Source organism: Cloeon dipterum, chromosome 4, assembly GCF_949628265.1.
Source record: "Cloeon dipterum chromosome 4, ieCloDipt1.1, whole genome shotgun sequence".
In the NCBI taxonomy this organism is placed as follows: Eukaryota; Metazoa; Arthropoda; class Insecta; order Ephemeroptera; family Baetidae; genus Cloeon; species Cloeon dipterum.
Genome location: NC_088789.1, coordinates 21,446,979 through 21,473,555, shown reverse-complemented (window position 1 = coordinate 21,473,555; position 26,577 = coordinate 21,446,979). Strand labels below are relative to the sequence as shown.

Sequence of the window (26,577 nt, the reverse complement as noted above, 5' to 3'; positions counted from 1 at the left end):
GCGCAAAATTATATTTGGACTAAAATCCCTAAAATCATTGTTTCAGATTTAAAATACTATTAATTATTTTATTCGTTCAACCAACTATAACTTCTGAGAATAAAATCAGCTATTATTTAAAATTTATTTAATCTCTGTATTTTTTGCTTAGAATTCTGTGTGGTTCAAATGGCCTAAAATTGAACGATGCGTGTTCATGTGGCCTGTAACGATTGGAAGATCAGAAAAATTGTAGATCGTCTAATTTCACTGGCCTTTAGTAGCCGAAGTTATTTTTAACTAAATTATATGTGGTAATTTTCGGGCCAATCTTCACATTTTAATTCATCTCAGGTTTGAAAAAAGAAACTTTTGATTCATTTTTCTGTTGTTTAAACCTTTTGTTCTCTTTCATTTATTTGCTTGAACATAGTAAGTTTACAAAAATTTAAAAATCATAGCTGTTCGTCGGCGAAAATAAATTTAGCAAATCTATAAAAGAATATTTCACATGATCGCAGTCCAAAAACCCCTAAAGGACACTTTTCCCATTACATGCCGAACAGTACGAATTTTGACAAATATTACAATTATGAATGAACGAATACGCGCGTAGAACATCTGCGTACACGGTAATGAATCTCCACAAATCCTTGAAAAGAGGCAGTACACGTGGTTACATCCTAAAACAGGCGGGCAGGGTAAGCCAGATAGAGAGATAGAGAAAGCAGAGAGTCTTGCCGTGCCGGTTTCACATGGTATTGAAGACGGGGTTGTTGTGCCGCGCCTTAGCAAAGGTGGGCGCGAGTCGGTTGAGCGGATGCGTCTTGCCCTGCTGCTTCTTGCACTTGACGATCGCCAGCACAGAGTCCTTGGGCGGCGGCGGCTTAAGGTTGCCAGGCCTCCTGTTTATCACATTGGTGGCGGCCGCGGCGGCCTCGTAACTTGACGACTTTCGCTGCGGCACCGGCGGCTGCGGACACAGGCTGGCTGGTGACGAGCGCCGCTTTGGGCCATCCGAAATTAGCCGCTGCCGGTTCGGTGGCGAATCAGAGTTGCTGCGGCAAAACGCAGGCCACTCCTTGTTATTCACCTCAAACTTGTCCACCAACAGCTTCACCGAAAGGTCCTCCGCGGGCGGCTCCTCGTCTTTCCGCTGCTCCGTCTTTGCCGGCTCGTTGCGCAACACCACAGACTTGGCCTCGAATTCCTTCTTCAGGTGCTTCACCACGCCTGGCGGGTTGCTGCTTTTGTTGTCCGACGAGTTGGTTTTGTCCACCAGCGGCTCCTTCTTTTTGACTAGCTGCTGCGGCTGGCCCGAGGACGACTTTGCGTTTTTCAGACTAGATTCCTTGTGGGCGTGGCCAGGTACTTTGTGCAGTTTGATGCACGCTGTGGAGGTCTCGGTTTGCGGCTCGGCGCACACCCGCTTGATGCTGCTCGACTCGGACTCAAGCTTCTGCTTGGTCCGCTTCACCGTGCCAGGGTAGATGGCCTCGCGGTCGTACGAGAACTGGCTGTCCAGCTCCTCGGCCAACCGGCTGCCGGTGCGGATGTCGTACGAGCCCCACGAACTGTTTCTTGACGGCAGCGTGCCGTACGTGAACCGTGTGTCCGCCGAGCCCCAGCTGCTCTGCCGCGACGGAGACTCGCGCAGGATCACAGCACTGTCGTATGAGCTCCACGAGCTCTGGCGCGACGGACACTCGCGCTGCAGCTGCTGCTCCGTGCACACGGGGCTGGTCGCTTTCTCTTGGGACAGCAGGTAGTGGTTTGTCGCCTCCACCGGCAGCGACGAGCTCAGACGCTGCTGTCTCTTCTCTTCTCTGTCGAATACCTGCAACAAAAATGGCAAAACGGTCAGAAAATAACTAAGAGAGCAATAATTTTAAAAAAGCGGAGATTCGGAATTATTGAACTAATTTATATAATTTTGATTTAAGAATGAGAACGGATGGTTTTGCTAAATTTAAATTGATTCACTTTTCAGGTGCATTTAACTCTGGGTTTGGTAATTTTGCAATGCTAAAAAAAATACCCACCACTGGCTTCTTGAGCATAACACCAGCTGTTAATTTTGAGGTTTTCTGCACTTTTCCACGTTTTTTTTCATGTTTAAACCCCAATCAAGACATCGAGAAATTTATATTGAATTAAAATAAATCCCTAATTTTGTAGAATCAGTTGCAATTAAACTGTGTTTATGGAATTTTAATGTTGGTCAGTAAACCATTCATTTTTAAAATATTTATGATTATAACAAGTCATTTGCATGTTGTGTTTCAGGAAAATGCGTAAAATTGCGGAAACACTGCAAAAATAGTGTGGGTTGTTTCATAAAATGCGGGTTTTGCAAACCCAGCATTTTGAGTTACTCATATGACGAAGGACAACTAGCAATACTTTATAAATCTAGGAAATATGATTTTTAACACTGAGTTTGAGTGGAATTTTTTAATAGAAATTTGTATTTTGAAGATGTGAAGAGCAAGGGGCAGCCATTTTATTTTCACAATTGATCAGTGTTTCAATTTTAACATCTACCGTGTATAAACCATCTTGCTACAGTCAATACTTAAAAAAAATGGAAAAAATTATCCAATTTCTCCCTTTAATAAGCTGATCATAATTTCCCGGGTTCAAATCTAAAATCTAGAGATTTTAAGGTCTTTATATAATTTTTAAAGAAGTTGAAGAAGTTAAAAATTACACGATGACCAATTCACCAACTCCTATTTCAGTAACAAGGTTCAAATTTTTATTGTGATGACTAAGAGATAATTTTTTTTGCCAGTAACTTAAAATTGAACTTGACTTATTTTATTTCTAACCATCTAGCTTGTTTTAAAGAGCAAAATCCGAGAAAATAGTTTATATGAAAATAATGGAATTTTTAGCTTAAAGAGCGTCAACAGGATTATGATCTACTATTAATAAATGTCCAAAATATAGTTCAGAATGAAATTTTTAAGGATAAATTTTTTGCTTTATTTTGTAAAAAGACTTATAATCTTTTTTATACAAATGAAATACCGAGTTAAAAATACAAAAATATCGAATTCAAACTATAAATTTAAAGTAATTATGGAATTATTGTAAAAAATTCAATTCTCAATCGCAAAAAATGTCAAATAAGAAATATATTCAATCAATTTGGCTCACACCACAGTGAAAACTATAAAAAATTAATCACTTCTTCAGAAACGTAAAATAAAAAAAAATCCCTGGTAATTAATGGGAACTACTGTCCAATTTGATACATACCCTATCAAGTTGTGCAGAAAAAGGGTCATCAGGCTTTGGCTTGGAGGTTGGGGCAGGAATTGGCTGAGGGGCAGTCACGGCTGGCTCATTCAAAGGATTCTTGTGCTCCGCCGGGTCCCAGATTTCCTTTTTGAGGAGCTTGGCCTGGAGCTGCGGCGGCGGTTGTTTGGTCAACGCCGAGGTGGCGAACTCCTCTTGCTCGGTGGAGGGCGCGACCGAGCCCTCAAACTGTGACGTCAGGTTGAGCACCAGGCCCGTTGTGTCCGGCACCTGAGAGGTCGGCCTCGAGAGCGGCCCGCCACTTTGCGACTCCAGTTCGTTCACTCGCAACTTAACACTGGACATGCAGTCCGAGCCTTTGCACTGAGGCAGGAACATAACTTTGTTTTGAGACACACTGTACGTTTGGCCGTTGCTGCACGGCAGCCGCACGCTCAGGTTGTAGTTTCTTGTCTCAACACCGCAGTCTTCTTTACGTTCACAGTCACACGAAATGTGCGAAATGGCGATCTTCACTTCCTCCGGCGCTTCCTCGAAGTCTTCCGACTTCTCAGAGCCGTCCTTGCTGAGCGGGTCATCAGACAACAGGTGCTCCATGGACAGTGAAGTAGGGGCTGTGGACATTTGTAAAAATATTTATTATAAAAACAAAAACAAAAAACTGGCAAAATGTAAAAATATTCTTTGAAAAATTCGAGTTTTCTGTCAACTGTGAAACACAGTCATATACAACAGATGAAAAACCAAATCAAGACAAAAAATTATTCAAGTGTTGGGAAATTAGAAGGACTGTCACTGGAAAAATACAGCGTTTTTGTGCCTTTATCAGTTGAAAATAAATGTGATTTGCAATCAGGAAATATGGAATGCCACTTAGCGACCAGCAAAAATAGAGCGTGCTAAGAATTTTGCTATCAAATGTAAATTTTTTATTATCTCAATCAATAAGGAACACACGTTGAAAAAGTCCTATATTAAAGATAGTTGTCTTGGCTATTTTTTTTCTTAAAATGTAAGTCTAAGACTAAAACCACCGTTTTTATAAAAAAAGTCAATGTTCAGCCACAAAACAGGTCAAAAATATTTATAGACAGAAAAATTCCCCATGAACTTTTAAACTTTGTAAAGCTTTTCACACACAAAAACAAATTAGTGAAATTTAGCATGGATTTCTTTTAAGTTGATTTTACGTCTTGTTGTTTTAGACTGTTTATAGACGGTGCTTGAAGTTGAAGATGATTGTGAGTTGAAGCTCATCAAGAATAATGTTTAAATTTCATACATTGAATGATTCGTGTCATGGTTACGAAAAAATTGCATATTTCTAATAATGAGCTAATATGAGCAAAATTCCGACGTGAGTCAAGGGTGGACTTAAAATTGTATAAAAATGAAGGACAGATATATAGCATTTTTAAATTTAAATTCTACAGAGCAATAGAAAATTGTCACCTACAATTGAAAGTTAGGAATTTATGCTGCGAAGAAAAAACCCTGCAATTTATATCTTACTCAAGAAATTGATAGCGGTAAAAACAAGTGGCGAGAAAATGCAACCCTAACTTTTACTCATTTAACAATCCCGTGACGATCGAAAGCTCGAAAATTAAAGTTTTGAATTCCCAGCAATCATTAACAAAATTTCTTACCATTGAGGGATGAGGTAAAGAGATCAGACGTGTTATCTGGACTCCACGATTTTGGCCTTCCAGGGCTGGTGAGTTCACTGCCTATGTTCCAGTCGACCGAGAGCAGCGTGCCGTTGTGCAGCTGCGACGACTGGATGGACTCGTTCAAACTGCCGTCAACCGAGTCTTCGGCTTTGGCAGTGGGCCCGGGCGACTTGAGGTTTGTTTCTGACTTGGAGCGCAGAAGTCGTTCTTTGTTCTTCACAGCGTCCAAGATACCCTGCAGCAAAAATTATGATTAGTTTGTACAGGCCGCAATAATAAAAGATAATCACTTGATATGTCTCGAGTTGTGACATAAACGCGGTGTTGGGTTTGATGCAGCTGCGTTTCTGCTTAACAAATTCAATTGCCTGCTGCAGATTCCAGTTGTAAGCCTTCATGGCGTAAGCGATCACCACAGAGGCTGATCTGCTGACGCCCATTTTACAATGAACTAGAACCTTGGAACCATCTTGCCTGCGGAATGAGAAGAGAGGACGCGTTAGACGAGACGGAATCGAGCAATTATTATTGGCGACACACGTACCTGGCTCTGTTAATGTATCTAAAGGTATTATCCCAGTGCCGGAGGAGATCAGTCTTTTCGTCGTCGTAGACGCGAACGTTTAAGTAGTTGAAGGTTCCGGGAAAGAAATTGTCAATTTCTCTTGTTATGTTCAGAATGTGCCCCACTCTGCGGAAAAAATTATCAAATTTAATTTGAAAATTGGCTGGTTTTCCAACACTCTTACCCATTTTTCTGCAGCTCCTCCAGGTTGGAGGCATTCCACTCGGAGCCCAAGTAGACGTGCTCGAACACTTCGGTGGCGCTGTCCATTTGTCCCAGGATGGTCAGCATTTCTTGGTCGATAAAATGCTTAAATTCGCCCAAATCCATGTCGAGCATTTCTTCGAGTCGGCCACGAATGTACTTACACGTCACCTCATCCAGGTCGACCGACATCATTATCTCCTTAAGGGCACTACGAATAACAGTCTCTGTTTCTGCTCTCTCACATGGCCTGAAAATTGAGTTGATAATTATAACTTTTGTACATATAAAAAATGAAATGAAGGCAAAAGAAAAGGTTATTTTTAATTGTACTAAATTACCATTTTATCTGCAAGGGAATTAATGGAATAACCAGTTAAAAATATTTTAAGCAAGGAGAATTTATAAGATATTTTACAAGATTGTAAAGTCAGCATTGAATTAAAGATAAAGAGCAAAGAGAATAAATACAAAATATCCAACGCCTCATAAAAAATAAAAGCTACTCCAGACAGCTTGATACTCACTTGGAACGAAGTGAATTGGGGGATGGTGGGCGTTTGGACTCGAGACTGTCCATCGCATGCCACTCGTTAAGGCATGAACGCTCCGAGTCCACCCTCTGCTCATAGTAAGTGGCCCAATCGTGCGTGAGGCCTCCTGAGAAGTAGTTGTGTTCCCGCGCTTTCGAGCTTACTTTGTGCAGGGTTTGAAGGGCTGACCTGAGAACAAAGGGCAACGCCATTAGACTCCAAATACACACGTCAGTCGCGTGCAAGTTGCAGACGCATTTTGAGAACGCTTTTCTGGCTTGATACGTGTGTATGTGTGGTTTTATCAATGCGGAAGTGAGTATGCTTGTGCAGGGGGCGACTCGTCGGCATGTAAATTGCTGGTAAAGATAAGGCATTATAATGAGAAAGCAGGCCGGGAAGATTCAAATATTTGCCCAGTGCCAGGCGTACCGAAAAAGCTGAAAGCAAGACGCGGTGCGTCGCTCCATGTTTTCCCTGCAGCTGCCTTTCTTTCTCTGTCCGCGCCTCTCGCACGTACATATCAAAGCGGAGCGTTTGGCAACACCACGTTTCGTTTATTTCTGATGAAACGGCTTTTTATTCAATCGCCAAGTGCACTTTGCACGACCACGGGGTCGAGGAATCGTGACGAAATTGAGCCTGGATACAATTTTTGTCCACTGTTCTGGTCGCGTGCATTCAAAACCGAGCGTTGCTGCAACTGATTCAGCGATAGTGTTTCACAAGCAGTGTGACAATAATAATTGCTCTGCGTGTTACTGGCCGATTTATCACGAAACAATAACGTCATGGAGAAAAGACAAAACAAATTGGATATGTTTAATTTCCTGACCCTGGGAAATATAATTAATTAGATGACGATTCTGCAAACAAAAAATTGTTTTAATTTACGGCTCGTCAGGTTTCCTTTAAGTAATAATGTAGTGTAGGAGCCTGTTGTTAAATTCAACATTCCATTAATACTCAAGATTTAAAATTATAGGTGCCCGAAAAGCCGCTACGTGACCAACATAGGCGGCAAACTTGGCCCCGATGTAATCAGGGAAGCAAGAAGTACAGCGTTCGCCCATATTTGGGCACAATAATTCGCGAGGAATTGAGGCCTAGAAGTGGAAAGTGAGTGATTTTGATTTAGGAAAAGACTGCCTGGCGCAACAGTACAAATGTAATGACGTCATGCTCGAAATTAGCAACTCCTACCAACTGAGTGGTCCCAAGGCCAGTTTGCTATTATAGGATGAGAGAGAAAGACTGCGCCGAGCGCGCCATGGAGCAAGCAAGACGTTAATTCCGCTGGAATCACGCGGCGGTGGCGGCGAAGGCACACATACTAGTGTACGTGCATCCGATCGCATCGATTTATTATTGTTCCTACGCCAAGTAGCGAGCGTCTCCTCGCCCCCGAACTTCTCGACAAACCTACGTACACAATGCGAAAAAAAACTACTTACTTCCAGGCTGTCTGCCGCCTGTCTCAAATATTTAGCAGCGCTGGTTTTTTTTCGCAGACACTCCCTAATTCATTAACTTCACAAGCACGCGGCTTGACTGGAATTCTGTTCATTTAAATTTTAAACAAATATATCCAGTGGAGAAAAAATATCTTTTAATCAATAATAAATTACGAGAGTTCTTTTATTTAACTAAAACACGCGTCTAAATCCTCATTTTGGGCTTGAAAAATCGAGACTGATGAGGGCAAAATAAATAGCTTCCGTTGCTGCTGACCAATTATACCAGTGACAGAGCGAGTGTGTCCCCTCAGCGTTTAATTTTAAGCACTCGTTCGATAATTCACGGTTAGAAACCGTTTTGATGTCGGGCCAAAAATTTGACTAGTGGAGAAAACGGGTCGCGTTTTAAGTGCGTCTCAAACGAGAGCCGCTGTAGCCGTGACAGCTGAAGGTGATGCCGAGGAAAATCCCACATTGGCCGTGTTTCGCGAAAGGGCGGCAAGCGCTCTATATATGGTGACATCCGTGACTCTTGTTCTAAACCAACAACTCGGCGAGAAAAATACTTTCAGTTCAAGATTTTCTAGGACTTGAGGAAGTTGTGAGGTTGGAATGCCACATTTGAACAATCAAACAGAAACATTGATCCAAAAGTCGCGTACATAACAAACTCTTTTACAACCACTTCCTCGTGAAAAGACGCCAAAAGGAAATAACTAAATTACGGGCCATAAAGAGTTTGGGACTGCGTGCCTGCGTCTATTTCCTCGAATGCAGCGAACTCCCCCGAATTGTCAGTTCCAGGAAAATTGAAAATGGTTCGAAAAAAGGAATACCTCATTGGCCTGCCCATGATCCATGTGTGGTGGTCGTATGTATTATCACCGATCACTTTCACTCGTCGTGTATCACAGAAAGACACAATCGCACGCGGCGCTCGCACCTTGTTATTGGCACGAGAGCTGGACCACTAATAAAATGCAGCCTTGCCGCGCGGCGGCGGAAAGAGGCAGGCAGGCAGGCGCTCGGCTCCACCGCTTCTTGACCAGCCATATTTAGTAACGAGCCGCTGATGCAAAGAAAAGGCAGCGCTCGAGTCTTTTCTCGCCGCGCCAGAACGCGGGGAATTCTCTCTCTTTCTCACTTGACGCGCGCGCGGCAGAATTACGCACATAATTTTTATTATTTGCGCTCCGTAGCGGAGGATTACAAATTAATTGTTGCTGCTGCTGTTGGAAGGGGTCACATGACGATTATTGCCGTTTCGTGTAAATGCAACTAACTGCAGAGGGGCAGGTCGACCGCTCGGCCTAATAAGGAGCCAGCCGGCGCTCTTTATTTTCCAGTGAACCTGCTCGCCTGCCTATGCCTGCCGCTTGGTGAGAGTAATTAAACTGCACTTGCTCTCGCAGAGATGCGCCTTTTACGGCTTCGGAAAACGCTTTAGTGGGTTGCAACGTCCATTCGCCGTCGACTTGTCTTATATTTTCTTCAACGAATTAATTGTGAGTGCCAAATTTAAAAATTTCGACCGTTTATAAGCCTACGTAGACGCCTACTTGATGATGTTGGTTTAAAATGCCAAACACGCGTAATTACGGATTTAACCCGCCTAGGAAAACGAATAAGACTGAGCCTAATAGATAAAAATTGAGATTTTAAGCCCGTTGAATTCGAAATTTTTGCAATTCAGCATTGAGATTTTCAATATCAAACGAAATTAACGTTTCGATCGCAACCTTCGCGTGGGTTTAGCACGCCTTTGGAAACAATAATTAAACAATACACCGCAGCTGATAATCAACACGACTGACTTTCAAGCTTTCAGGTAGAGCGAGCGAGTAAATCACTGCAAAACAATTACTGCATGCATCAGGGGCAAAAAGGAGTTGCCGCCTAATGCATGTACAAATCTGGATCAACGCCAACACACTCATTTTGGAGCGAGTGTATGACGGAGCCTGCTGGAGAGCGAGAGAAAGAGCAATCCTTTCTCAGCAGCGGCGGCAGGCATTATCCCAAAGTACGCAATGCAGCTCTCTTCAGCAGGGCAGAGGTGGACTTGAATATAACTGCTTGTTGCGTCACAAAGCGAGAAATCAGTCAAATAAAACCCACAACGTGCCCTTCGAACGTGCTGATTATCGGCCGCAATCCTTGTGAAAAGAACAACACGCCGTGCCAAATTCTCTGCATTCTTTTACGCTATTTGCAAAAATAATTTTTCCAAACATGAAACTTTTATCGCACTCTCTTCAATGACATTAAATTAAATGAACAATCACGCGATAAGAGCCCTACTAAGCTGATGCCCTACGAGCAGCTTATCAATGTCAACAAACGCAATATTCAAAGCCTCACTCGCTCGATCTGTGAAATAACCCGATAAGGATGCACTTGAACGCGGCACTCCCTGCTCGAGAGATTGGCCCTTCTTTGGCTGCTGCTGGAGACCTGATCGCGGTTTGAAAATCGTGAGAATTCCAAATAAAGAGCGCGATTCCATCTTTAGCGAGCGGCAAGAGACACTCCTCGCCGTGGCTTTATTTGGCGTTGTGGACAAAACAAAAACGACCAGAACAAAAGGGATCGACGCACCTTCGTTTATCAATTTTTATTATGTACGGACGTTAGAACAAAAAGTGGTTTCAAACAAGAGGAGAAGGGGAAGATTCACAAAGACTTGCCAGGGAAGACGCGCCTAGGTCTCTGAGGAATAGTTGGCGATTAAAATCGAGCTAAAATCATTAAAAATACTATAATTATGGAATTGAAATCGACGAATAGCTTATTATCTCTGCGCTGATTTACTGCGGAAGGATGGCTAGCGTAATACTGAGAGTAAAAACTTTTGTACTGTACAGCGTTTTGTTTTGGCTTCGCAGGGTTTATCAGTACTATTTTCAAAACAAAATTCATTGCACAGAATTGGCTGTAAAGAATTCTGAATCAGCGATCGTTGAATACGTCCGTTACTCATAGTTAAAAGGAGGAAACAAAAGACGAAATCTTGTTAACTCCGCCACTCGCTCTCCCTGTGACTTAATCCTCCCTAACAAAAATTCACAAGCTCAAAATGCCATCCTTTGTAATAAAAAACTATAATACAAAATCTAATAAGCTGTTCGACCATTTAAATTTCATAAAATGTCGAGCCTTTCATTTAATAATCTACTTTTTTTAATTTTTAACTTTTGCCATACGGGGAAAAAAGACGACCAATATCAAATTATTTCTATCCAACACACTGTAACGACACCATTAAAGGGGTGCGTTGTGGAAACGAGTTTTTGGCGCCGCCGAGACCGCTGTTGGGAATATCGAACGGAACTTGGCGGGCAGCAAAAAGCCGAACAATTGGACGGCGCATAGCAATGACACGTGAAGCGGCGCTGGCTGCATCCAAATGAGCAGGCCGGCCGCAATCAGGTTTCATTGAATGAAATTCATTCTGATTGAGAATTACACAGAGTCCCGCCGCAAAACTCCAACAATGGCGTTAAATCGGCAACGACCATAAGCGGGCGCGGGAGCTTTTTGCCGCGCGTTCGATGGAAAGACAAAGCAAGGAGACCGAGTGCTCACGTTACCATGAATGGGCAACAGACAAACCCCAGCACCGGCCAACGGATCATTCCGACGCGGTGCAAAAAAAGCACACAATCGGCATCTAATGGTAAATATTTATACACGAGCAGGATACCGCAGATTCAACTTTCATTGAATACCTTCTAGCAAAAAATTGGCACTCCTTTTTCTTTATACAGACGAGTTTTCACTGCATTGTTTTACTTTCAGATTATCAAATAAAGTGTTCATTATTTGTATAAAGAATTCACACTAAGAGGTGCTGAAAAAATCCGCACGTATGAATGAGAGGAACGAGCGAATCGAATTTTTACTTTAAATGGGCATGCTTTTGATCGGCAGCGGTTTCAAATCAAGGCCAAGTGCTCGCTTTTGAGTGGCCGTCGCTTTTCCGCCTTTCATTGACGCACACACACCTCAAGCGCATCTTTTCTCTCACACTTCCTCTACACTGAAACCCTTGTTCACTGACAGTGCGAGTGTGACTTCTCGGTTGCCAGTGAGCAAAGTCTTTTTGCAGGTGCTGATGCTGAGGAGCGTATGCGTAATTTTTTTTTGCAGCCCAGCCCATTCTTATCTCGACACAACAGGCGGGAGCAAGTCGTGGAAAAAAGAGCCAAGCGGTCTTAGGAATGTCACTTGGACACCTGTTGCCTTTTTCGGCGAGGAATGTTTGGCCACATTTAAAATTGCTACAGACTTTATTGAATATTAATGTCGCTCGTTACGCGCAAGATGTGACTAACTTAAATAAAGACAAGAGATCAAGCGCTTGGGATTTATATAGTTGGCGTTAATTTTTTAACCTAGAAAAATGTGATTAACTGTTGAACCAGCGATTGAGTTGTTATTATGAAATTAACAGCTACGGGCAATTATGCAGGCCGAGTGGGCACCGTGTGTGTGAGTGTGTATGTGTGTGGGATTTTTATACAAGGAAAACAGACAAATCTGGTGTGGCACCTCGCGAATTAAGAAAATTATTTGCGCAGTTTGCGGTCAAGAAGTAGTGTTGCAATCTAAGAAAATTTCAACTCACCACATTGCTTGTACAGAGACAGGTTTGAAAATGTGCTGCTTGCCACAAGTGCTCACACTGAATCCGCTGAAATAAACAAAGCGAAAGTGTTGATTAGGCAGAAATAACGCTTCGGATTAAAGTGACTCATCTCAAGCATATGTTAAAAGGAATTAACGGTGAATTGAATTATAGTTAACTACAAGCTAGGAAATAGGAAATGGTAATAATGGGGAATAAACCAAGAAAGCAAAAGAGATGCATGTTAAAACGAAGAAAAACTCCAATATTTTCCGCAGGGGAGTTCATGGAATATTAGAGAAATTTACCCATTAAATAATTATAAAACATTGCTGGTATACGTTATTTTCTTGATACTATGAATACAGTAAGCAAAACAAATTTTGATTCCATCTATAAATCTATTTTCCTTATGAAAATCTCGAAATCATCTTCGCGACAATCTCAATTAATTAAAAGCTATGAAACGTTAGATGTGGAATGATGTTTAAAAAATAATTTAAAATATCTACTGTTCTGACTAACTCTAAATGGTTGTCAACAAATAAAAACACGAAGAAAAGAAAATTATTGTTTACTAAGTGCTTACCCATCTCCGTCGAGGGTGATGGCCGTGTCATTTAGCACCCTGACCACCAACCCGACGGTGGTGGTTTCATTGCAGTCGATGCCAAGGAGGCAGCTCTCCTCGCCGATGTCCTGCTCATCGTCCACGCCAGGGGTAAGCCTGGAGACGACCACCAGGTACCTCGTGCGGCAGGGGTGCACACTCTCCAATTTCACAGCCTGCGAAGCAAACACGCTCGCATCACACAAAAAATTGCGTCACGGGGAAGAGCAACGAGCGGAGCTGCGAGGAGTGCAAAAAAGGTGGTGTGGCAGCACCAGCCACAGGTGGACGCGGCAGACACCTCCTGCACGTCCTCTGTGAGACGGTGCGCGACCTTTCTTTTCTCGCGCGCGAGCCTTGCTTTTGCATTCTTCACGCAAATTGCCCACGGTGCATGCTCGGCTGATAATAAAGGTCGACCGAACAAAATCCGACGCCTACCTAACCCATGTGGGTGGCCGCTGCTGCATCACGTGTTCGTCTTAATTAACCAAACCTCGGTTTCAATTTAAGCGAATATAAAGAAGAAAATGCGTAATTAATCTTCAAGAAATTTATTCAGCCCAGCCGGAGGTAATATTTTAGCGCAATTTGCCTTAAAGCGGCATCGACTCAATATTCCGGTTATGCATATAAATCGATCTCCACTCAAGAGAAACTTTCAAAAATAAGCAATTGCTTCCAGCTTTTCTGATCTCACGTTGCTCGTTGAAATAATAATCGAAGAAAGTGAAACTTGCCATTTTGAGAGTCTCCTCGGGTCGCAGCAGGTAGAACATGGACTGGAGGTGATGCTGGATATCCGAGTTGCCCGAAGCGCTGACCCTGCGACTGGCAGGTCGCTGTCGCTCATTATTCAGCGGCAGAACCAAAGCAGCGCGATTCGAGGGAAAGTAGCACTCGCTCAAACTGAAACACAAAACAAGAAACTGTAATTTGTAATTAGCAAGCAACGCCGTGATCTCGATTTACGACCGACCGACTGTCAACGTTTTTTTTCTTAACCGCCGAGGAATATGTGACATCTCCGAGAAAATGAGACAGGGGAGAAAGAGAGAGAGTTGGTTGGTTTTCGCTCGCCACTGGAGACAATAAACACGACTGGTTCAAAAACCTCATTAGCTGAGTTGCAGTTTCGTCAAGCACTGTAATTTTTTACGTCAATTCGTTGCAGGACAGTCATTTTTGTGTATGAAGTCTGCCGTTTATTGAATGAAAACAACCGCTCATGCAGCATTGCAAACAAAAAGATCGAATGCAGTTTAGGAAAAAAACCAACAATGCCTAAAAAGGAAAATATCCGAGTCGAATACGCAAACCCACTAATTGAATGTCCATTAAATTAATCCTCTGAATAAACATTGGTAGATCGAAACGTATTAAGAAGTCCAAGGGCAACGACGCTTGTTTGCAAATTTCAATCGCCTTAAATGCCAATCACAAGAGCAGCGTTTATTTTTTACCCGCTCGAACGCACTGCCAAAAAAGGATGAAATCTGTGTTCGCTCTCGAAAGGTCGGCGAGAAATTGTGACCCCAATTGAGCGTCCGAAAAGGAAAAATTGAAAGTTGCGCGCAGACAAATTTATTTATTGTTCCCACCGGTCGCAGATCGCAGAGACATGAGAAAAAATGCGGCTTGCTGACCAGAAGAGAATAAATAAAGTGGCAATGAACGCAGCCAGGCCTTCGACAATTACACTAAAATCCAGCACCGACCCTCGGAATATGCATGAGTGCTGTTGCGGCGGATTTACAATTTTAATTGCTGGAAATAAAGCGTAATTGGGAGGATTTTCTTTCTGCAGTTCCGAACATGGGCAGCAGTGGAGTGGAGCGAGCAAAAAGTAGACAACTTCCTGCGCAACTCCTGCGTGGCGCAATATTTCATCGCGTGCAAAGAGGAAAGAAGCGATTCTGCTCGAGCAGAGAAGAAAAATATCACACACACACGAGACTGTATGGCCTCCGGGATGCGAACCCATACCACTTCAAGCATGCACATATACACACATCACACGTAATATAATGTACTTGAAAGGGGCCGGATAGCCAACCAGCCGGGATCGCATATGGGCATGCTTGCCTCGTTTTAGAATAATCCTCTTATGCGGTGCGTGTTAGGTAAATAACACCAGACTAATATAACGCGAGCTTCAAAATGGGCACGCTCTCATAATAATCCATTGAATAACAGCTTGAAAACAGAAAAAAATAGGCTGGGTTCCGTCTATAAGTCAATAAGATAAAGCAAAAATGGAAATTCTGTCTGCCTGTAAAAAATAGAAGAGAAGAAATATCCTCACAAGCCATAATATTGAAATTTTCTGGACCCTGTCTAGCAATCCTTAGCTTTTGTTGATGTAAGTGATGAATTTAGTCATATGAAATTCCTAATCTTCTCCTCAATCAGCTCAAATCCTTCAATTATATGAGATTCTTAAATGTACTGCGGGGCAGTGCGCTGAAAATTGAGAAAATAAATTGGGTATTACACGCTCGTCGTTTGATATTTTTGGGCACAACATTTACAGGCATTCCAATTTCTGGCAGAACACGGGACACCATATATCAGTGGTCACACCTGGACGAAATGAGTTGAAATCAATAACGAAATATTAGAGGCCTCAAAAGCCGCGAGATTTAAGGTGGCGGCTGGCGAGAAAGGCTTAGCCGAATTTTTTGCCCGGCGGCGGCGGTTGGCCATTTTCACCAGCGGTTGGCGCGGCTGAAAATAATTTAAACTTGGATTCTGATAGTGCTTAACGGCCCGAAGAGCCGGAAGACATTTTTTTGTCCTGAACCTTTTAATTTTTGACCCTTTTTCACCGCCGGCTGACTTGACTGGCGCAGCTTAATTAGCCAAATTCATGGCGGCTGGCGTTACCCAAGATTTGTCGGCTGGCGCGGCGCAGCGCGGCTGGCTGAGACTTCTACGAAATATTGGTCAAGCTGTGCAGATTTTAGATTATGAAATTTGGAACAACGCAGAGAAAATTTTGCTTCTTTCCACAAAAAGCAACTTAATTTATTTCAATCTTGAGGTAATTTATTATTTATTTAACTTTCTATTATTCTTTTAAGGATTTGAGAGATGCACAGCTGCTTTCTTTCGCAAAAAAACGTGCGATTTGGAATTTGAAATTGCGGACAAATGGCATGGTGAGATTTGAATTTGAGATACATTTAATTGCATAGAATTTCCTACAAGAAAACGAAGAATCACCACCGGGTAATTATTTAAATTCCCATGTACAAGTGTGCAGCGAACTACTTACAATCATGAGCATCTTATAAGAAATGCACAGTTAGCGGTTAACTGTACCCGGCAGTATCCGGCGACTCGCAATGGCCAGCCGACAACGTTTACTTTCTTTAAAAACAATCGAAAAGTGCGCTGCTGCGAGGCGGCAGACAGTAAAATTATATCTTTGATCGGAGCTGAAAACAAAAGTGTGTGGATGAAATCACCCGAGCGCTTAGGATAAAGGTTTGACGATTTTCTGCTGATATTTCTCGCTCGACTGCCCACAGCGCCGTATCAGGAGGAAACACTTTTCCCAGATACGAGTCGAAAAAGGCGGCGAATCCGGCGGAGAGTGCATCTGCGGTGGTGTCATAGAGCGTGAACCCAGCATGCCGTGACAAAATATTATGAGCTCGCGGTAAAACTTTCTCCGCACTCTCATTATCAGTTGAAAAAATGGGCCTTTAACAGCATTCCCCGCACGCCGCGTATCGGACAGGGAAGTTCTCAGTTTCAGCCGAAAAAAAAGAAGTGCATTGTTTGGCCTTAGGCGTAAAAAGTCGTTTAAAGTATCACCTAGATTTGGAGTAAACAATAGCAACTTAACCAGGGCACTTGCAAATCTTCAAAAGTGCAATCGCTGAAAATAATAATGAACCGTTGCTTCACTCTTTCCAACTGCGTTCTCGCGGCCTTCTTTTGTTTTAGGCGTTGCAGTGTTTTTTGTTAGAGCTAAAAGGTCCTTGCAAACCGCAGTAAATTTCTGTTTGTGCTAGAAATCAACACACTATCATTGTCGAAATGCTGTATCTAACAGTTTAAATAAAAACTCGACATTGCATTCAATTCTAAATTAGCTATTGAAATGTCGAGGGTCTACATCTGGAATATTTTACAACCAATGGTTTTACTACTTAATTGCGAAAAAATTGAGATAAATTAACTATTTAAAAAATTATAATCCTATAATCATTCAAGTTGCAGTGATCGGCTAGGGTTTAGTATTTTTCATATAAAATAAATCTTTCCCTGCTATATTAGTTTGTTAAATAAAACAGAAAACTACCTCTAAATTCTAATTGATAATTCCAAACATATTCAATGGTATTTTAATCACATCTTTTTGTCGTCATTTAAACTGCAAGAAACTTGGAAAAAACTGTTTTTACAAGTGCTGAATTTTTTATGATGCCGTTAAAAAAGAATCCGTTTGAAAGGCTGGAAAGGCAAAAGACTTTTTGCTGTAGGAGCAGGATATTCTAGTTTTCGCCAAATAGAAGACCGAACAAAGGTACATCCCAACAATTAACGTGGCAAAGAAACAGATGGTTCGTACAAAATCTCAGCAGAGCTGCGCACGAAACAACCGCTTAAACATACATCGTGTAATTCACTTTTCTACGACCGGATGAGTCAGCAACTCAAACACAGATTCGCTTTGTCAGGCGCTGCATTTGCAGAATTTCTCACGAACCGAGCACGCGGATGAAAATCACACACGTCGGATCATTGTCAGCAATTATTGCGAAAACAATAACAGTGAGAGCATCGGATCCGGCCGGTGTTCTCTTGTTTCCGACACTTTTCGCAATGCAAAATGATCGATCCCGTCAGAGGCAGAGGGCATGATGCAACTCGACGCGCACTTTCACTGCCGGTGCATTGGCAAAATAAATAAAGTCATGCAGTGCAGAGTAAATAAAGGTGCATAAAAACTTTCTCGGTGGCGCAAGACGACCGTGCAACTGTGGCTAATTAAACAGCGCTGATATAACAACAAATGAATGCGAAACTGACGCGGAAATCAGAAACTTTTCGGCCGACTGCTTCCATTCATTTGGATCGGAAAAATAATAAGTACCTTCGGCTGGTGCGGAGCGTTTCTTCTTTTTCATCGTCCTCGTGCGGCTCCTCCTCCTTTTCCGCAGACTCGCTGCCGTTTGTTGTGGCCGCCGTGCCAGAATTATTGTTGTCCTGTAACAGCGAAACGTTATTTGATGAGTTGTTTGACAGACAATTGAATAAATAAGAGCGGAAACGGTCTGAGTCTGAGCACGAAAGCACTTTTGCATGAAAAGTACCATTTCTGTTCATGTAAATTGCTTTGGCACAAATGCAACTCAGTTTCCGGCCGTGTTTTAGCACGCAAATGTCAGCTCAAGCCGCACAGAAATGTTCGAACACACGAATGGAAAACAGACGCAATTAATGTGCCCATTGTAATCGAAAACATTGATAACTCTATTTAAACCAGTTAGATAAGAGAGGAATCAGCAAAAAATCATTTTCATCTCGCCCTTGATCAGAACAGCAGGCGTGATGTATACGTAATCGTCGCGAGGAAAAGCCATAAAATGTCGTACATGCACAAATAATTGTCCTCCCTGAAATGAAAGTCAAATTTCAGCGTTGCGACAGCAGAGTGCTGCTCACTTTTCACGACGCACGTAGCTGCTGCTGACGATTGACGAAGAAGAGGTGTTTTAATTACGCGAGAGCACAGCGTTACACAATAATCCTCATGCTGGCTGGATTTTTACAAGTGAGAGCAACCGTCATCGTTACTGCGGCTCTTGTTTTATTCTGCTCCTCGCAGGCTCGTTTTCCGCATTTGTTCGTGTCGGTGACGTGATTGAAATCGCCCTAAAGAACGGAGTACGCCGTTTAAGAAAAGGTCAAAATGTCACGGCACATTAAGTGCTGAGAGTGAGATGAGATGAAAAATATTGTCGGTAATCGATAGCCGCAGCGTGAGATGATGCGTTGTTCTGGGAAAACCGAGCAAGACGTAACGGTTGGCAAGGAAATTTTCAATTCAATAAATGACGGCTCTTTTTGACCAGACGCATTTTCAGCGCTGCCGGCGAAGCAGCGGCTAAGCCACTAATTACTGTGGATTATAGCCAATTTTATTATGTTTTTACCGTTGTCGAGAGCCATAGGATCATTAACCTTTCGGCAGTTCAAGTCTTTTAAAATTTTCTGGCTGTCTAAAATGAAATGAAATTATTAAAAACTACCAAGGTTTAAATAATTATATCCATGCAACAGCTAAATTATTGCTGTAATTAAAATCGAATTTAATTCAATATGGGCCTTGCATTATTTTAATTTGATATTTTTGATAATTTGTGATTTTTCGTTACTATTTATAAATTGGACCTTGAACAGAGAATAAATTATTCAAATTAAAAGAAAATCTAAGCCAGTCAAAACATTGAAAGATCCGGGCAAATGATAAAACATATAAAATGTTTCGAATTTCAAGGAAGAGGAACATGTAACGTCATCTGTTCGGAATAGTCTCTCGGCGAGTGCATTTCGGATCAGCAAACAGACTAGAGCATCTCGTGTTTCGTTCCAGGAAATAATAATTCAATCACGGAGCTCACGGCGGCACTTGAACTCGAAACTTTCTGCTCTTTTTTCACCAGCGGCGTTCCTGTCCAGTGACTGCACACGAAATGAAAGAAAAAACTAAATAAAACTTTTGACAAATGCACACGTCAGGAAAAATCAGCGATTTATGCCAAATTGGAATAAGAGGAGGAAACAGGCCGAGTAGCTTGTGTGACCAAGCACAAATTTTCGACTAGGCGACCCATAAAATAATCACCTTATTTTCACCTCCGAATGTGGATTCAGGTGTGACTTCGGATCGAATCAAAACTATCCTGTATCGAGTTCGCGCTCAGAGAAGAAGAATTTCTCGTCGAGGTTGCAGAGAGAGAAAGAGAGAAAAGAGAACGCGCGCTGCTTATGCAAAGGCGGATTAGTAATGTTTTCAGCTCACGTCAGCCAGCCATTTGAGATAATGATAATAAATTGGCGCGCACGATAGTTTCGCGAAATTCACCCACGCGTATAGAACGTCGAATTTATTCAATTTCGATTTCGAAGAAGGCACGAAATTTGGTCTGCGGAAATCACGAGGTGGGTAATTTCTGCGACTGCAAATTGCAGAAAAATTACAATGCTGTATGTAGCATGAGAATATATATTTAATTTAAAACAAGCTTTGGGAGAAAAGAGATCATATCAGAGTGGAGGAATGCTGAATACGTCAATAATATTAATATCAACTTCATCAAAAATGGCAAAATTTAAAAAAAGATCGGCTTGGAAGTTTGTTACACTGTCTATGCTAAAATTAGTAATAATTTCGCTACAGAAGGATTTCCGCAATTTTTCACTTCTCATTGATACATTTAATATGAAAAATAAACGAGGATGAAGTCCATTTTGATTAAAATAGAGAAGAAAATAGTCCAGGAGAAAAGAAAATTCTTAAGCAGCGGCCAATGTCAAGAGCTTTAGAGGTCTTTTCAACGATGAATATTTAAGTAATTACGCTCGTAATGAACAATAGTTTTGCATTACAAATTGATTATTCTCGCATGCATGCCGAATTATTCATGCAGAAATCTTGAATTCGACGGCCTTCTCCTTGCAACGACAGCTAACAAGAAGCAACAACATTTCTCATATTGCACATGGGGTAATTAAGCTTTGCTTTTGTACTCGTCGACAAACAAAGCAAAAGCTGTCATCCCGCGATTGATTAATTACTGTGCATTTACCCAGCAGCAGCAGCAGCATGGAGATCGAGGGGAATAGTGTTGAAACCGCGCAGACGAGCTTAAATTGGATAAGGCAAGCAATTTTTAATCGAGCTGGTGAACGTCCTTTTGCATCAGCCGTGGGCCCGAAAAAGTTCAAGCAGCCTTGGAGAGATTATTGCAAGCCGCGAAACCTTCAGCCTTTGCTAGAGAATGGATTCGCAAAAAAGCGGCGATTTACGAAACAGCTTAGAGGTGGCGAAATTTTTCATCACTCGTCTTCACGCCATTTGAAGATACGTTTTTTTGTATTTCAAATTTATTTCCCTGGCATGAGTGGATTCATTTCATGCCTACTTGAAATGCATCAATTGCAGCTCGCAGCCGCAATGTGGGTTAACAGAAGCGCTCAATGTAAAACAAAGCAGTCTCGTGAGTGCGGAACTAATAAAACGAGTGGAATAATAATAAATCCAAGCGTTGGCTGCTCATTGATTGCGCCGACAATCGTGCCGCTCGAGCCTGAATAAATTGATTTGACCGCGATCATCTGCCTGCCTGACAGTCTGGCTCCGGTGCGGCTGAATAATAAAAAGCGATAAGGCGCGTGTTTATCTGCAATTTGGACAGACAGCATAAAGAGGAGCAAATCGCGGCATGTTTGCGCTGCTGTAAAAAAGAAAAGCTGGCTGTCGCGCGAATAGATATCTCGCGAGTCGAAACAAGGACCGCTGCGGCCGCGCCATATAAGGCGAAAAATGTTTGTAGGTCATAAGACAATACAAAGGGGGGCGTACCTGAAGCCGTCTTTATTGCACTAACTGGATAATTTAAACGATTGGCGTGTGCCGAGCAATTAATGTTTCCTGAAAGATGTTATGAAATTGAAATCACACACTCGAATCATTAAAAAATATACATCTAAGTACAAGAAAATTAATTGTTGAAGGTGCTCGGCACAAATAGATTTACTGCAAAATAAATCATCTAATTAAAAAAATACAATTTTTAGTATGGATTAAAATTCCACGATATATTGTAGGACCTATACCCAAACCATAATTGGTATATAAAATAAAGTTTTGAAAAAATTAATTTAAAAAAGTAATATTTATTTAATTTATTTCATTGTTTTCATTCATAATGACTAACAATAAGTGGTGTGAGAGGTGAGTGTGCAGAAATATCATACTGTCACTAATAATTTCAACTTGTGTTTACTAGATTAATCGGTACAAATAAAAATTTAATACTTGAGAACGTGAGTAAATTTACAAGCTTAAAAACAAGGGTCTCAATTTGTTCTAATAAAATTATTCCTGTGTAGTTTTAAGAGTTCTGCTATCGAAAATATATCCAGCTCAAATTTATTTTCCAAGCACATTCTGGTTAAAAATAGCTATAAAAATTCAAAAACCGAGTGGAAAGATGGTATGGAGCAATAATAATAATTATAGAACGTGTCCTCTCCATTACCTTGGCACGGGGGTAGGGTTTATTGTTGCGCGGGGGGCGGTTGGCCGGCTGCCGCGGGGACTTCGGGGCGTCGAGGGAGCGCACCATCATGCGCACCTTGTGGCGGGCGGGCTGGATGACGGCTTTTTTGCTGCTGCTGTTGATCAGGTCCCAGGGCGAGGGTGGCCCTGGGGCCGACGGCGGGGGCAGGATGTACAGCATGTCTGCTCGCGATTCGCGATCACCGCCGCATCCCGCGCGCACTGCACTCGAAGCGAACGAACGCTCACACTCGACTGGCTCGAAAGCAGCAGCGGCGCCGTCGTCGGGCGGACGGACGCACGCTCGGCGCATGGCCCCCTCTGCCTTTAATTATAAATTGCCGCTGCCGCTCTGTGTGCGGTGCGCTTGGCATGCACGTTCGAATTCAACGCCCTTAAATAACCCTTTCAACTCGCCGGACTTTGATGGAAATATTCGCGACGCAAATCAGCTGCTCTGGTTTAAATTTGGAAAGCAGCTTTAGCTCGAACTTGGCAAATAACCTGCATTTCAAGTGCATGCAGCTTTGACACCGATTTAAATTGCAAATGGAGTTATTTTCAATCGAAAATAAAATAACTGTAAATTCAGTCGGGGTTTTTTATTTCATCCTAGCGGGAATTATTTCAATACTATTTAGGACAAAATCCTTTTTTAAATAAAAATAAAAAGTCAAGATTTTTTTGCTATCAGGAAGGGGGAGTTTTTTTTGGCGGAGTTTCGACACTTGTCTTGCCCTTTTTTGTTATGTAATTAGTTCAGACCATTGTTTTTCAATCGCCGGTGATTAATCTGTGATATTTATTTTGATTTGCAGAGGACTGCGTTCAGTACGAGTACGTGCGAGATAATTTCACTCTTAAACATCCTGGTTTTAAATTAGGCAACTAGCAGTAAAATGAGTAATAATTTTTGTTTTGGTTGAAATCTGGAAAGTGGATTACCTTTTTTCATGGTAAGAGGAAGGGTTGCATTTTCATACCACTCAGTTTTTCACTTTTGATTTATACCAGCCGATTTTAACCGATTTCTTGCGCAGGAAATGCAAGAAATAACTTTTTCGATTATCCAAAATTAGCGTTCAAAGTTCAAATAGATGAAAATAATTCTGAGCTTTGTTGAATTGTAATTCAAATCCTATTTAAACCCTTAGATTATTAAATATTTATCTGTCTATACCCCTAGCTCAAGTCGAGTACAGAGGCGAAAAACTTGATAAATGTCACAAACCAGAGTGCAAATAATGCCTACTGGATGATATTGGTAAAAATTAAACAAAATCTAACTTGCTAGTTTTTGGAGCTCATGTCCAAGGGTCGTTTTAAGTTTGTGATAATAAACAAACCATTCCGTTTGTGCCCAAACAATCGTAAAATATTCCGCGGAATTTTAAAAGCCCTATTTAATTTAAAATTTAAGTTCGTTAACGTTCCTTATCGAGGAAATGTTTGCATAGTAAAAAGCGTTGCCGAGATTTAACTATACCTGTGTGCAAATTACTCATGAGAGGCAACTGCATGAATCAGACACATTCAAATCCTTTTTAAGCAACTCGTTCAAAGGCGTGATTCATGGTCACCCTGCTGATGTTGTTGCCGTCGCCGAAAAAGCCGCTTTTGACAATTTTCTTTCTCAATTTCTCTCAAGCAGGAAACGCGTGTGTTTAAGCACAATTATTAGGAAATCCTCGTGCTCTTGTTACGATTTGTCTCTGAACAAACTGGTGGGAAATAATGTTGTGTGTATTCTGGGCCGCAAAATAATTTGGCTTTGAATGAAGGGAACAAACTGAGGACGCGCGCGGGTCCAAGAATAGCCTAGCGCGCAGCCACGCGCTTTTCTGTTTACGATTCCTAAAATGTTCATTTGCAGGCGCGATTTAAAATTAGTGTGCGCGCCAAAATGGGTCACACACTCACGCTCCAGGCGCACTTCGCCGACCTTAATGACCGCCTCAAGTGCAGCTGTCCCATATTTTATTAGAATAAAAATTCACAAACAAACAAATAGGACGAAAATTGCATGAAACGTCCCAACGAATTTCCGGAATAGAATAAGGGCAATGAGATGTTCGTGGCATGCAGTGAACAAATAAGAAATAACAAAACAAAACCACATGTCATGACTGACACTGTTTTCAACCTCAAGTCAATGCAACACGTACGTCGTTATTTAGAAAATAACAGTAATTTTTGTTTATTAAAAAAAAGGTTTGAGTTCATTGTGATGGTGTGCAGGTCAATAGTGCGAACACAGTAAATTTTATTTAGTTGAGTAACAAATGTCCGACAAAAAGAAGGAAAAACCGAGAGTGGCAGCGTCTAACTTGTTTACAACGAAAGAAATCGGCGAGTGGTTTTGGGGTCACGTGCGCAATTGCTTAAGCATTCATTGTTCCACTCTGATAACATCGCACGCGCATATGAATACAATTAATTGAGTCGTTTTTCGTTCGTTTTGGCGGCGCTGCTGCGAATCAATTCTCACGCTCGACAATAGACGCCGCGCGAGCATCTCATGCGCCTTATGCAATCAACTCAGCCTTTCTCAAGTCTTTGCTTGCATAACGACATAATTAAATTGCTAATAGCGTGCTCAACAATTAATTAGAAAAACCATCAGTGCGGTTAAGCTATCTGTCTGCACTTGGTGTATTGTGTTGCGACATAATTAATTTGATTATATGCACTAGCAGACTTTAAGGTTTCGGCTCTTGCGTCGAGTTTAAAACAGTAGAGATTATTATGCAAAAATAAAACTGCGCCTCCAATAAGTTCTCGCGTAATAATTCAGCGGTTAGTTAACTTTCTTTGAGAGGAAAGGGGACTAGGCAACAAAACGCGAAGATGTTGTGGTTTTTTTCAATTAGTCGTGGTGAGTCAGCATTTCGTTTTTAGACGATTAGAGAAATTTTTGGATCTTTATCTCTGTGGGCTACACAAGTGACGCTTTAATATTTTTTAACTGTGAACTGTGAAAAGCACTGATGTCTGGTAGCAATTAAGATTAATTTTATTACCCTCTGCCTCTCGACACAGAGCCAGCAGTTGAATTTTAAAAGACGGAGAATAGAAGAGGAACTTATATCCACTTTATAAAATAATTATTTACAACATTATCATTCAATTTTATCTAGCTTTCAAAGGCTCTAAATTTAATCGATGCGTGGCTAGTTTCCACGTGTGTACAATCGTAAACAAATGATTGGAATTAAAAATAAAAAATATTTTAAAATACATGAAATCGCCTTCAAAAGGACAGAGAAAAAATGTTATTAAAGAAGTCAGTGCAATACCAAAATACAATCACATTTAATTTCTAGAGGCTAAAAAACTTTTCCAAGAATCGGAGGAAACAATGGAAATGTTATAAATAAATAACAAACATTCCAAGCTTGTGAGATAATAGCTTAACCAAAACAAATAAAATGAAATGCAAATATTAGTTCAAATTAAACTAAACAAATCTATGTTCCGTGATGTAAGATTATTATAAATTATCGATAACCAAGACAATAAAACTTATCAAATTTGTTACTACATACATATTACAAAGATTAATGCAAGGGTTTGTTTGACAAGTCGCGAAAATTATATGTAATTGCACAACCCTGGAATCTGCGGAATATGAGGCAAAAATTGATGGTCCTGAATAATCTACTCGCAGCAACAGTTGCTCGAAAGAGCCTAAATGATGCAATGATGCATCAATCACGTCAGAAAATCCGGCTTTATCGAGTGACATCATCGCGGCGGATCAAAGATCTGCGTGCGAACCGTCAAACGCATCGACTGTTGTCACTCGAGTGTTTCGCAACGGGGCACTCGCGGGTCCGAGGGCTGATTGTCGATAAATATATGAATTAACGGTACTTTACGTGCGATGAATCCCGTCTGAATTATGCATGAGACGACGGCAAGAGACAATGGTCGAGAAACGACAGGCAAAAAATAAAAACAAAAAGGCAGTAACTGGTTTGTCGAGTGCTTGCTAAACTCACCGAGCTGCCCGACAACTGCGAGTCACTTTGAGAGCCATCTACGGTCACCAGGGCCATCTCGTCCCTGACGCAAGGTCCTGCTGCCTCCTGGCCGCCGACGAGACCGAGTCCAAGTCCTCGACACGGCGTTTTTAGTCGAATTTTGCCCGTTTTCTCGTTGCGATCGCTTTAATTACGCGCCATCTTGGTTATCGCTGAATGTTATTTAGGCAATGCTGCCAACATGATGGTGTCTGACTAAAGTCAACAAGGATCGAACCGAGTCTATCAGGAGAGGAAAAATATTAATATTTTGTTATTCTAATGTTTTTCTGTACAAAACAGATGAGAAAATATCTCATGAAGAAAAATAACTAGAATTTC

At 41.6% G+C, this 26,577-nt stretch overlaps 1 protein-coding gene across 3 annotated transcripts; it reads right to left on the bottom strand.

Annotated features, from left to right (window-relative positions):
* Nucleotides 1-359: 359 nt before the first annotated feature.
* Nucleotides 360-26,424, bottom strand: ssh (Protein phosphatase Slingshot). 3 transcript variants are annotated; one of them, XM_065487375.1, is made up of 12 exons: nucleotides 26,215-26,424; nucleotides 18,020-18,132; nucleotides 13,653-13,821; nucleotides 12,892-13,088; nucleotides 12,303-12,368; nucleotides 6,213-6,407; nucleotides 5,666-5,935; nucleotides 5,461-5,607; nucleotides 5,207-5,390; nucleotides 4,893-5,151; nucleotides 3,244-3,857; nucleotides 360-1,816 (listed from the first exon to the last, which is right to left on the bottom strand). In XM_065487375.1, the coding sequence occupies exons 1-12, from the start codon at nucleotides 26,269-26,271 to the stop codon at nucleotides 731-733; spliced, it is 3,357 nt and encodes a 1,118-aa protein (XP_065343447.1). In that variant the 5' UTR covers nucleotides 26,272-26,424; the 3' UTR covers nucleotides 360-730. The 3 variants fall into 3 exon arrangements, with proteins under 3 accessions (XP_065343447.1, XP_065343444.1, XP_065343446.1); XM_065487372.1 differs by lacking the exon at nucleotides 26,215-26,424 and adding an exon at nucleotides 22,194-22,541; XM_065487374.1 differs by lacking the exons at nucleotides 12,303-12,368; nucleotides 26,215-26,424 and adding an exon at nucleotides 22,194-22,541.
* Nucleotides 26,425-26,577: the final 153 nt, after the last annotated feature.